At 36.6% G+C, this 12,702-nt stretch overlaps 1 protein-coding gene across 2 annotated transcripts in view; it reads right to left on the reverse strand.

Annotated features, from left to right (window-relative positions):
* Positions 1-366: 366 nt before the first annotated feature.
* Positions 367-12,702, reverse strand: part of GPR158 (G protein-coupled receptor 158) — a 408,291-nt gene continuing 395,955 nt past the window's right edge. For both annotated transcript variants that reach the window (XM_070254823.1, XM_001495442.7), the window contains 3 exons: positions 8,893-8,998; positions 5,615-5,761; positions 367-4,800 (listed from right to left, as the gene is read on the reverse strand). In XM_070254823.1, the coding sequence (XP_070110924.1) occupies positions 3,325-4,800; positions 5,615-5,761; positions 8,893-8,998 (1,729 nt within the window). In that variant the 3' untranslated portion in view covers positions 367-3,324. The remainder of the gene's footprint in view (positions 4,801-5,614; positions 5,762-8,892; positions 8,999-12,702) is intronic.

Below are 12,702 nucleotides of genomic sequence, written 5' to 3' on the forward strand. Positions count from 1 at the left end.
TGTATACCACAGCAGTGACTGGATATTCCTATGGGCCTGAGTGTTATTGGCGCTCTTGTTCTTCTAAAGATCATCATCATTGCTTGGCAGATTGCCTGGTATGTGTGTTGAGTAAGAAAGGTAGCTGAATTAGTTCCTATTTGGCTAGAGCTTTCTTAAATCAAAACCAACAGTCCTAACAGGTTTCACTGGCTCCAAATGATTACCTGTAGGTTTGAGGCCACATTTGGCTAATCGCATATTCCTATAGATAAGCAATATGAGGATGTGTGTGCCTAAGTGACCAAAGCTGAAGATACATGGGATTCCTTCCAGACTTGGTTAGGCGAAATAAATTCAATTTTCAATAGATGAACACACAGATCATATTCTTATAAACATGTTTTATTGCAGAGAAGTTATAATTATTTACATGCTGCAACACGTCACAACATAAATTTACCAAATATTTCATGGTAGGTTTTAGATAATAGTTTCAGAAGAACCACAGGTTAAGTGAAGAGACTTACAACTTTAGTGACTCTACGACTCTCGGTTGCTAAATGCTAGAAGTCAAAAGGCAGTGTTTTTTCAGTCCTACCTGTCATCACTTGCATGCAGAAACCTAGGAAGCAAATACAAGGGAACTGTCGAGTTTCAAATCCATATTGCCACCAAAGTTTACAATGGGTTCAGTTATAATTCATGTCATAAAGCATTGAATTCTTGCATAAAATATACAGATCTATTAAGATTGGTATAAATCTACTTATTTATAAACCCTGGCTTAAAAACGAGGACAGGATGCAGCCTGCACATGCATTGAGAAGGACAACCTAGCACATGTTTGTGACCTTAATAGTGTTTATTCACTTTCTCATTGCTGTCAGTCTAGGAAAATGATCTCAAGAACTGTAGATTTAAACTCCTCTCGGTGATAAGTAATGGCAATGAAACTCTAGGAAAGACCCTAGGCACTCTCATTGATTTATGCTGGTGGAGAAAAATCTATGGACTGTAGAATGTCACTAAGGTATAATTTGGCAAGTCCTCTTTAAGCCACATCTCTAGCAGGATCATCCTGAAGTGCAATGAAAAGTCATTGGTGCTTGACTGCTTATTTCTCAAAAAGTGAATAAAGTGCTAACAGATATCGGGCATAAACGAAACAAGTAGGTGGGTCTGGAATCTCCAAACCAAATTCACAAACGGACCTTAGAGTTGTATTCCAAGGTCACCAAGTCGATAGGTCAAGATTGGAAAGGAAGGGACGAAGGCAATAAATGAAGGAAACACAAAAAAATAGAATTTCTATATCTCTTCAAACCTACCCCACCAACCTGAGTAATGCACAAAGCAAGCAAATGGGTGAGGAAGATTTATGCACAGCTTTGCAAAATGGTGAAGTGCTCGCTTACTCCTGAAGAAAAATCGTTGAGAAAATTTTGATGAGGAATAAGGAGAAGTCCTAGTTTTCACCTTCCACTGAGAATGATATTTTCTAAGAACAGCCCTGTATCCACCTTCTGATTCTCTTTTCTCATCTTTAATCCTCCTAGCATGTTCTCCTTGCTGCTCACAAAATGAAAAACAGTTACGTAGGCTGGAAACGTCCTGGCCAAACAAGCCACTGATACTTCAGTGTTTTGAGTGAGAGAAAGGAAAGTCTGGGTTCTATTTTTAAGTGATTCATCTTTAAGTAAAATGAGACTGAGCTTTGGAATGGCATCTCTTTGCACGATCACATCACTGGGGCTCAGTCAGCAGCTTAGGATTTTCATGCCAATGGATCAGTGTGGAATGCAATAAGTTTTATCAAACATGCTTTGGGGGCTGTTTTGCCTTGCAAATAAACCTTACATTTTTAATTTTGAGCTAGGTGGCTCACGATGGCAATCTGTAGGACTTTCCAGCGCTTGGGAGAAAGAAGAGCCCGTGTCACCTTATAGGCTTTGAATGAATCAGGTTATAAATCTCTTTGGGATTTGAGCCCAGCAAGTTCTATCCCTAGCTGAAGCGATGAATAAGAGGTTATGAGAATAAATAGTTTAAGGTAATTGAAAATATTATATATTCAGTATGCTTAATAAAAATATATCCATACAATGATCTTGATGCTATCATCATTTTTCTCTTTAAAAAAATAATCCCTTGAAAGTGCTATTAAGCTCCCTTTCTGTCTCTGTTTTGAAAGGCAAATTTCCTGGATCTGCAGTACTGCTGTAATTCTCATATCATTCCTAGAGTCTTCCCTTTCTAATGGTAATAATAATGCACAGTAGATTTTTTTCTCACTCTTAGCTTCTTCCTTACGAAATGCTGCTAAGTATGAAATACTGAAAGAGTTAAATGGGACAATTAATTGGAATGAAGGGGTTATCTATCTCTAGCTTCAAACAAACAATGGATAAGTTGTCCTTAACTTATTGAGACATATGACTAAGTAGGATCTCTTGATCTCCATTATTAATAAAGCTCTGAGTCCTAACGAGAAGTGCAAAACGAGAAACTCAACTTGTGTAAAAAACCCTGATTAAGACAATATAACAAACCATGATGTGAAATAATAGAATCAAATCCAAATCCACAATATATAAACCACAGCCAAAACGAAAAGATTTTTATCATAAGAGTTACGGCTTCCCAAGCCAGAGAAAGCTTTGCTATACTTCGAGAATCAACTAAAGGTGATAGATAGCAGGTATTCTGTAAGTTGCAAGAACAATTGAGTAGCTGCAGATTGCATAAATGTGTTGTGTCACATAATATCAAAGTTATTTGCAAAAATTATACAATCTGGAATGCTTGGATATGAGACACAACAGTGTACTGAAACATACATTTATAAGAAAATGAGAGCAATCATTAATATAAAAGGTATTTTTGGGATGCATTAAGTTAGCAGTGCTATCAAGGTTAAATAGGTAGAGTAAGTTCTTTTCGGTGAGCTACTTAGAATTGTGGTCATATACATGTATACCTTCTTCTTTGCAAAATCTCATAGCTCTTCTGTGTTTTCTGGTTTGCCTTGCTTAGGATCTTCAAAGTCCCATGGGTAAATATTCATCAGGGGCAGATGTTGAGGGCTATTTCCCCTAAAACCTGCTGAACTGTACAGATTTTGCTAGTGCTACCAGGGGAAAGACTTCTCGGCCAAGGTAACTTTCCCATTGATGTTGCTCTTCCTCCTAAGTCTTTTTCCGCTCATTCCTTTCACATTTCCCTTGACTGACAAATACTCCTTGGGAATTTTTGATCCTTACATCTTCAGTCTTATATCAAATTTGGGGATTCTTCCTTCTTTCCTTTCTGGGGATGCTACACTTTAAAAGTATCCCAGACCTCTTATTTCCGAGGCCCCACTATCTTATTTGCACTTAAAGCAGAAAAGGCAGGTAAAGCTACACCTCTTTCAGCATTTGGTTGATCTGGGGTCTCAAACTCCCAAGGACACACCTCAGCTCGCGATATTAAAGGTTGCTGGAAGTTATTACTTGAGTTATAGGAGCCAGGCACATTTTCCTCAGAGGAAGATGTCTTTTTTTCCTGGTCTCCTATTTGGTTGAGATTTTCATTCTCTACTTTTGATGCTACAACTTTGGGGGGCAATTCTTCATATTGCCCAGCACACACATTGGCTGCATAATGCTGACTGCCATTCTCATCTTTAGCTCTCCCTGTGGGAACCTGAGTCTTAGAAATCAGATGCTTCTCATCTTCAAAAAGGGACTGACCTTGGCTCTCCCAAGGGCATACCTCAGCTTTGTCTGTGCTCTTCTGATTGGATTGCTGACACAGTTCAGCTGCCTTAGGTTTGTGATGAGATTTCTCCTTTAAGGAAAAAATTGGGTTTTTCTCCATTTCAGAAGCTGCAATAGATACGTGTTTTTGAATTTTTGATTCTGAAGGCACAGGACCAGGGGTCAGGTCATAAATCTCCCAAGGGCACACTTCCCCTATGTCAAAGTTGTCCTTCATCTGGGTGGTACCTGGGCTCATATCAGAATTGGCAGTAGGGGGGTTGACCCTTTGTTGCTTCATAATCCCAGATTTCTGAGGTTTTCTTGGCTCATCCAAATGATTGGAGTTTTGGGGGGCAGAATCTTTAGTCTCTGTGTTATCTGGATTTGAGTATTTTCTGTTTGTCTCTTTCTCTTTTGGCAGAGGTTTCTGGGATTTGGCACGTTCTTCCACGCCTGATGTTTGAGTTTTCCCAGTTAATCCAAGAGTCTTCTCCTTGGCACTTGCTATGACACTGAGAGACTTTTGTAACATGGAGGTTCGTGGGTGCCCAGGCTTTTTCTCCGAGCTGAGATTGTGAGCGCTTGCTGACTTACATACCAAAGGCACAGACTCCATGGACTCAGCCTCACTGTTTTCTTTCAGTTTTTGTGTTAGTTTTTTGCCTGACAGAGACTCCAGTGTGGAATTTTCTGTAGCCTCCTCTTCTTGGCTCCCCGTTGGTAAGCTATTGGACTCCTCCGTTTGCTCTCTCACATGATCGTACGTGCTGTGGGATTTCTTTAGCGAGAAGACTCGGTTTTTCAGGGACTCCTCCTTGGGTTTCCCGGTGTTACCTGAAGACTCTTGTGGGTTCTTCCTGATGAGGGCAGTGCTTTTGGCCGTGCTGTGGTCAGTGACATCCTTGTCCTCTTTGGAACACTGCCTGCTGACCGTCTCTGGGATCTCAGTTATACGCCTCATGATGGAACGGCCTAAGCCCTTCTTAGAGCACCGCTTTTTCTGGAGGTGGGGGTTATTTGTGATCATCTTCTTCCTTTTATATATTTCCAACTGGGCATAGAGTTTCTTCAGCTCATCCTGCCAGAACAAGAGCAAATTCAAAGAGATGTGGAACTTAGTGTTTCAACCAGATAATGTCACTAAATGTAATCTGAATTCAATAAGCTTGAGCTCTTTAGAGAAACTGTTCTACAGCTTTTCCTAACATCTCTACTCATCAGCTTTCTCCTCATTCTTACTTTCTGATTACTTTGTGTTTTTTTTCACACAGAGGTTGAACTTTAAGACATGAACACATCCATTGTCCTTCCTTGCTTCCAAGCACTTCGAACTTCTGAGTTGTGCGGACCAGAATGAGCCTGGACCATCACAAAACGCAGCATATCGTCTACTGATAAACCACATCCCTGGAACAACATTGAAGTATCATGCAGCCATTGATAAAATTACACCAATGTCAGATTAGGTTTAGAGGACAAAAGACCATCAAATACTAAAAGCATCTTCTTTCTCCAACTGCTGGTATATTGTCACAGATTATTTCAAATAATTCACACTCTCTGCTCACAGACCTATCCCACCTTTCCATCAGCAAAATGTCATAAACTGTATTAAGGAAAATGGATAACCAGTTCATCATTAGGGCTGCCAGTAAGTCAGCTGAGACTATCAAGATTGGCTTATGCATTCTAATTTATACCATGATTATACGTGTTAGGACTAGATTAGCTCTGCATTTGATGTCTTTAATACTTACACAAACATTCATTCTCTCTCTCTCTAACACACAGATGCACACACGTGAGCACACATATGTACACCAACCCACACATGCTTGCCTGTATATATAAGGGCCTCAGCTGAAATAGGAAAGAAGAAATATTGTTATTACCCTAATGTCCTCTGGATCCAAGCTGTGCTCACTCCAGGCTGAATTGATACTGCTGTTCAGGTAGGATCCAGATCGGCCCATGTCTAGCTCATCTTCATATGCTTCTGTAGCAATGTCATCCCGTGGGTTATTGCTTGAATGTGAAAACTGTAATAGATATTCAATATGAGCTGTAGACATTAACTCATTGTAAGACACAACAATAATTTTCTAAAGGTTCTAATCTAATATCATTTCTTCAGCTTAGATGAATTCCTTCACTGAACTCTTTACAAAAAATGTGCTGCTATGTTTGTTTTGCTTTCCAGGTTACATGCTAGAGCTCTTAGTGAGGCAATATTAACACTGGGTTTGCTCTTTGACTCATTTTTCATCCTTGTCTTTTCTACAGGCTTACAGTGTTAACTTACATTACTCCTCTTCCATAATATTTGCATTTTGAAAATGAAAATAAGTAAAGGAATCCAAAGAAATATTCTCTAAGAGTAGCAATTTAGACCCACTGGCAGCTGATGGGAATATTTTTTTGAGCAGTCGGGTCTATCTCATGTTTGTGATTTGGCCTCACATAGGGGAGGCTGTCTTTCATCTATGGCCACGATTGGTCCTGATTACAGGAATGTGACTTTCAGCCTACTACACATAGCTTCCAAAAAGCTACTTTCAAGACTCAGAGGACAGGAATCTGAATTCCAGCCTCATCTGTGTTGACAGTGAGATCTTAAACAAGTCATGGGACCTCTCTGGAGCACAGTGACCTCTCAGCCTAAAGAGCTCTGGGCTAGATGGCATCTAAGTGTAAAATTCAAAGATTCCCTGAAGTTACAGAATTTTTTTCTTAAGCTCATTATTCTCAAGTTCCTCCATTATATTTTGACATATTTTGATTATTTTCATGTGATCGTTGATATTTTTCAGTTTCACGTACTCTTGCTATCTCTATTCTTCTTCAAATGGAAAAGTGAGGAAGAGTGATTTGGGTAAGTGACGGAAAGCAGGGAGAATAAAAAAAAATCCAGCCACATTTTATACAATACATAAAGCAAGTGATTGTCCTATGAAAACTAACAGAACATGGGTTCTCTTCTCCCAGTTTGTCACCAGGTCAATAGTCCTTTAAAAAACTTAACAGATCACCCTCTAACGATACAGAGATATTTTCATGTGAACGTTTGCTAAAATATTCAGGTAGGAAAGTGGACATAAATATGAGATAACATGTGAAAGAGCAATTCTCTACTTAAGTAACAATGAATGTTTTGTAATTGGGACTGGCTGAGAAACCAAGAAACTGACGAATCTTTCCTTCACTCTTCTACTTAAGATCATGCTTCCCACATGCGCCATGAACCTAAGGCCAGAAAGATGAATAAAATAGAGTCCCTGTCCTCCACAATCTCACATGCTACTAGTTAGATCTCCTGGAGGTTATGTATAAAAATGGAATTATTTTTCTTGAGCGAAGTCTTAGAGACGATCATGAGTTTAAGAAACAGTTATTTGTCAGATATTGTCCACTTCTTGCTTTATTATTTTTCCTTAGCACTTATCTCTAAGATACTATTTTAAATATTTATCTTCTTTATCTTTTCTGATTCTCTCTCCTCTCCTCCGGAATATAAGTACGATGGGAGCACAGATTTTTATCTGTTTATGACTCTTATTCCAGGATATAAAACAATGCTTAGAAAAGATCCTCAATAATTGAAGACATAATTCACATAATATAAAATTCTCAGTTTTAAATTGTACAATTCAGTGTTTTTTAGTATATTCACAAGGTTGTGCAACCATCACCACTATCTAATTCCGGAATATTTTCATCACCCCAAAAAGAAACCTTGAACTCCTTAAGCAGTCATTCCACTTCCCCTTTTCCCCAGCTTATGGCAGCCACTAACCTAAATCTCAATAGAGTTGCCTATTCTGGACATTTCACATAAATGGAATCATAATATATGAGCTTTTTGTGTCTGGCTTCTTTCACTTGGCATAATGTTTTCAAAGGTTTGTACAAGTTGTAGCATATATCAGTGCTTCATTCCTTTTTATTGATGAATAATATTCCATTGTATGGATAGACCACATTTTGTTTATACATTTATCAGTTGATGGACATTTGGGTTGTTTCCACTCTTTGGCTATTATGAATAGTGCTGCTATGAACATTCATGTACAAATTTTTGTATGAACATATGTTTTCAATTCTCTTTGAAGCTCATTAACAATTTCTTGAATGAGTAAAATAATAAAAGTGTTATATTATGCGAATCTAAAAATGGTTAAGATAAATTGCAGTAACAGATTAATACATAAAACTGTGGTTATTTGGTGTAATTCAACTAAGGAAGAAAACAGGCATTTTACTCTGTTTACAATTGTCTGGCCTTTTCAATCAGGTTGAATTTCAATGTTTTGGTTAATTGTGAGAGTTGAGGCAAAGCCTGAAGTAAAAGATAAGAAATCGCAATTCTTGTTCCAGCTGTGCTAATGTTATATTGCGTGGCACTGATAAAGACATACAGTGCTCTAATATGTTGTTTTTTTATGTGTCTAAGAGGAAAATAATGGTAATGCTGTAATTTGTATTATGTGTTTTTTCCCAAAACTCTGATATCATTTTATTTCATTCTCACCACCTTATTGCTATCACGTCATTGATGAGATCAGAAGTCTTGGCTAATGTTATATTGCACAGCTGGTCTGAGGTGGAGCACATGTTCAGATTCCCTGTATTCTGAGTCTTAGCCCATTTGTCCCCAATTCATTATGCTGCTAGGTAAGTCTTTATCAGAATTTATCCTTATTAAGCAAGATTCTTCTATACATAATATTATAATTATTTCTATTTACATAAAAAAATCTCTGAATGTTTAAAACACAGTACTTCCCTGACTATGACTCTAAACAGGACGATTCTTAGAATAGGAGAATTCTCTTTAAAAATGATCTTGATGTTATGGCTACAATGAAAGCCCCCTTGAACTCATAATAATTAAAACAAAACTAGATATCAAGACATTTGGAAAAGGACTGAAACAGATGATGGATTTTGTACAAATTAAGGCATCTAAAAATTATGTGAGATGTTTAATAAATCCCCAAAGAAAACAGACACCTAGTTTCCTGAGGAGGGAGCTATAAAAACATTTTAGCATGTCAAGCAAACCTCCATGCCTCACTTTGCCTGTATTGCCAGATATTTTTAAAGGAGAAACAACTCCACGCGCATTTAAAATAATTGTCTAGCAAGAGGAAAAGTAATGTTAGAGGAATACCTTTGGAATCAAAAGCAACCCAATGGTGACTGTCACAGTCAGATGAGTATGTGCAAAATACAGCATCAGCATCCAGTCAGACTGAAGTCTTGAGGCAAGAACAAATCTGAAATGAGGATTCACCAAGTTAGCAATCTGACAAGATCTGGACTCAAAACACTAGGATACCTGGAAACTCTTTTCCTCAATGTATGAAAGAAAGAAAGAAAGGAAGGAAGGAAGGAAGAAAGAAAGAAAGAAAGAAAAAGAAATTGTATTGCTGTTTCTATAACATATATTTTCATCACAGAAGAATATGGGTCTAAATAACCCTAATTCAATGCATAAGATATGAACTCTTCATAATATATTATTTTAAATTATCAATAGTAAGAGAGACAGTATACATGTACACAATGTGCTAGACATTTCCTTAGATTATTATTTTGTATGTAAGTTGCATCTGCAAAGCAAAAGCAATGAACATGTGAATTCCAAAGACAAGTAGGTTACAAACTGGTGGTTTTGGGCAAATTTGCATTATAAGACATATCCAAATCACTCTTGATTCTAATAGTCTTCATTTAAAAATATTAATTAGAATTAAGAAAAAAAAAACAGTGGGGAATTATCTGTCTTTGTGAATGATCCAGAGGTTTAAATGATAAACAGTGTAATGGATAAAATGAATATACTAATGGTTTGTAAAAAGCATCTTTTAAAATAAAAAATTTAGTTGGTATAAAGCATCAAATTGTTTTAAAATAATTTAAAATGTAATATTTAAAATCTTATTATGGAATTTATAAAGTTGTGTTCCAGGAAGGCCCTGTAGGAAACATATGTGGAAAAAATTCAGTACTGATGTCTACGCTGGTAATTTTGGAATATTCTCATAAATCAATAGGTACATAAACTAAAACTCATGTTTTAAGGACTTGTCCTTATGCAGAAACCAGGCGTTGCGTTTATTAAGGTCATCTTGCAATTATATCCTTCTTTTAATTTTTTTTCCATCCATTGTTTATGCATGAAAACAAAATATGAAGTTTTATTGCTTTTGGAATGAGAGAATTAGCCTTTTGTTTCAATGATATACATCATCAAATTTGAAAAGCTAATATCCTAAGAAAATCTCATGATAAAATCATACAGCAAATATATATGAATCTAAAAATATAAGGAACTAATTTTTATATCTGTATTATACCACATTCATGACAAATTTACTAAGTAAATTAGAATTATTCATATTTAAAATGAAATTTCCATCAAAGGAAATTTCCTCATTTTCACCTCCATCCTGCAACCACCCCCTCCAAAGAAAACATCAAGCTAAACTGGAAGCTCAAGAGGTATCCAAAATGGAGAGATATCTTCCCTTGTGTCTGGAGACATAAAAAAAAAAAAAGACAAAATACATAGAAGTGCAGAATGCTCATGATGTTTCACATATAGCTAAAAAGGCTTTTCTGGATTACCATCTTCTCTAACTCCTTTGTGAGAAAAGTGGTCTTATATTCGCCTTGAATATGACTGAATATTCATTTTGTTTAGGGATGAGATACTTTTGACATAGGCTGTGCTGGGTCAGGTGAGATATTTTTTAAGCACTGAAATAGGATCGTCATACTCAGTCACAAGGTACAGTGACTGAGGCATAGTATGGAGGCACAGAAGCAATATAAGACATGCCCTGAGCAGATAATACAACCGCAGTCTGCTGGGCCATGCCAGCACCGGAGCAGACAGTTACATCAAAGGAGATGGATTTCCAGTCTAAAAGCATCCACAGGTACCGGGAATTCCTACCTCAAGCACCAGTACAATGAACTTTAAACTAGCCTGACAACGTCTGGAAGAACGGTTACACATATTTTAAATTAAATTGGTAAATCTTCCAGAAAATAATTTTGAAGTATACTGACATCAATTACCCTTAAATTAATCAGCTTTTGATTACTACCAGGTTTTTTTAGTTTGCAGTTCTCACTAGAAATATCTTAAGAAAAATTGGATTTTGCAGGCTTTTTAAAGCTTCATTTTTTAAAAAAGAGTATTCCAACTTAAAAAAAAAGGTCTCAAAGTGAGGAGCATAGAAATATTTGAAAACAGAGGTTAAGAATAAAAGCAAACTTTTAAAAAGTCTTGCATGTTCCCAAAGGGTTGCTTTATGTTTAGTAGTAAAAATAAGTAAAGGATTAGAAAAGACTGGGCAAATGCCTTCTACATTATTTACCCTTCTAGACTTAATTCTTTTAATTTATTTTTGTTCAATCTGACAATTTGGTAAGAATGAAGGTAAATCTGTATATAATGTGTAGTCAATTTTTACATATATATAATTTTATATTTCATATTTTAAGCAGATAAGAAAGAGTATACACGCCTGATTGATAGAGACTATCTTTGCTGATGTTGGAAGACTTATTTAATATTATTTCATTCCAGGAAAAAATTACCAAGACAGATCCAGCTGATTTAATGATGTCATTGCTTCTTATTCTTGGACTTTATCAATATTGGAATCAAGCATATATGAATTGAATCCATGTGTAAATAAGAAATTGTGCATACTTGACAATGTTTACTGCCTATTACTTGCTCCCCACTAATCCCCAGCAAATCTGTAGATTTAATGCATTAAACTATAATTCCATCTTTGGTCCTTTATGGCCATGCAAATTAAATATCTCAGAGGGTAGCTAACATATACTGAGTCTTTGAAGTCCATATGCCACAATCTAATTGAGTCTGGCCTATGTAGGAAGGTAAGTCAAATTTGGAACCTAAAATGTAGGGCTTCCCATTCAAGTTTGTTTAGGTTTGCTTAAAAAAATAATGAAGCCTACCAAGGCTGGTCACTCTTCTACTATTGGAAGTCCTTTCTGTTCAAAACTGATAGGGGCCCACACAGTTGCCTGGAAGAAAACTGATCTTGTGAGGATGGTACGTCTGCTCAACACCAAATCTACTGGGTTCAACATGAACAATTCAATGAGAGCTCTTGTCTCCATGAGCCCAGTCATAGTTTATATGATTCTTCTGGCTGGGCTGATAGGTTGTTTAGGACTCTGTAGGAAAGACTTAAGCAAAGTAAGAAAGCTGTTTTCAACGAGTCTTTAACATATGTTTCGTATCTCCTTGGCCCAGTATTAAAACAGTATTTTCGGAGGTGTGGCTGCTGTCATCGAATGTCAGTTGAGGGTTGGGGGGCATTCCATGGTCAACTAAGTTTGGAAAATGCTGGTTAAACAAAGTTTAGTAGGTTTCCTTACAGCAGGATTCTCGGTATGCTAGTGTGCGTTGTGGCATTCCTAAAAGGGAGCTATCAAATGCAATGTATCATAAATATACACACAGATATAAAAATATCTAAAAGTGACATACTGATATGTTAATAGTGTTTATCTTTGGGTGGTTGAATTAGGGAGTTTATTTTTTTCTTCATCATTTTATGGTTTGTCTGTAATGACCATCTACTGCCTTATTATTAAGAATTTTTTTAAAAGTTCATTAAAAAATAATTTACCTCACCTACTTCTGAAAGGACTTGGGCTGGTTGAGAGTTTAAAATCCATTGGGAAAACAGTTAATGATGAAAATTGAACAGAGCAAATTTTAACATAGAAAAGAATATAGATCAATTTAGGCAAGTGCTTTGAACAGATTTAATTTCTTGGGCAATTAATTTGGTTCTAAGAAATCGAGCAGCTAATTGTAGGGCAAAGTGGGAAACCCAACATAGCCACATTCTGACAACAGAAGACATTTAAACTCATCCATAATAAGCCTGCTTAGATGCTTACAATGCTTTAGCCACTTTGTTAA

Source organism: Equus caballus, chromosome 29 (genome assembly GCF_041296265.1).
Source record: "Equus caballus isolate H_3958 breed thoroughbred chromosome 29, TB-T2T, whole genome shotgun sequence".
NCBI lineage: Eukaryota > Metazoa > Chordata > Mammalia > Perissodactyla > Equidae > Equus > Equus caballus.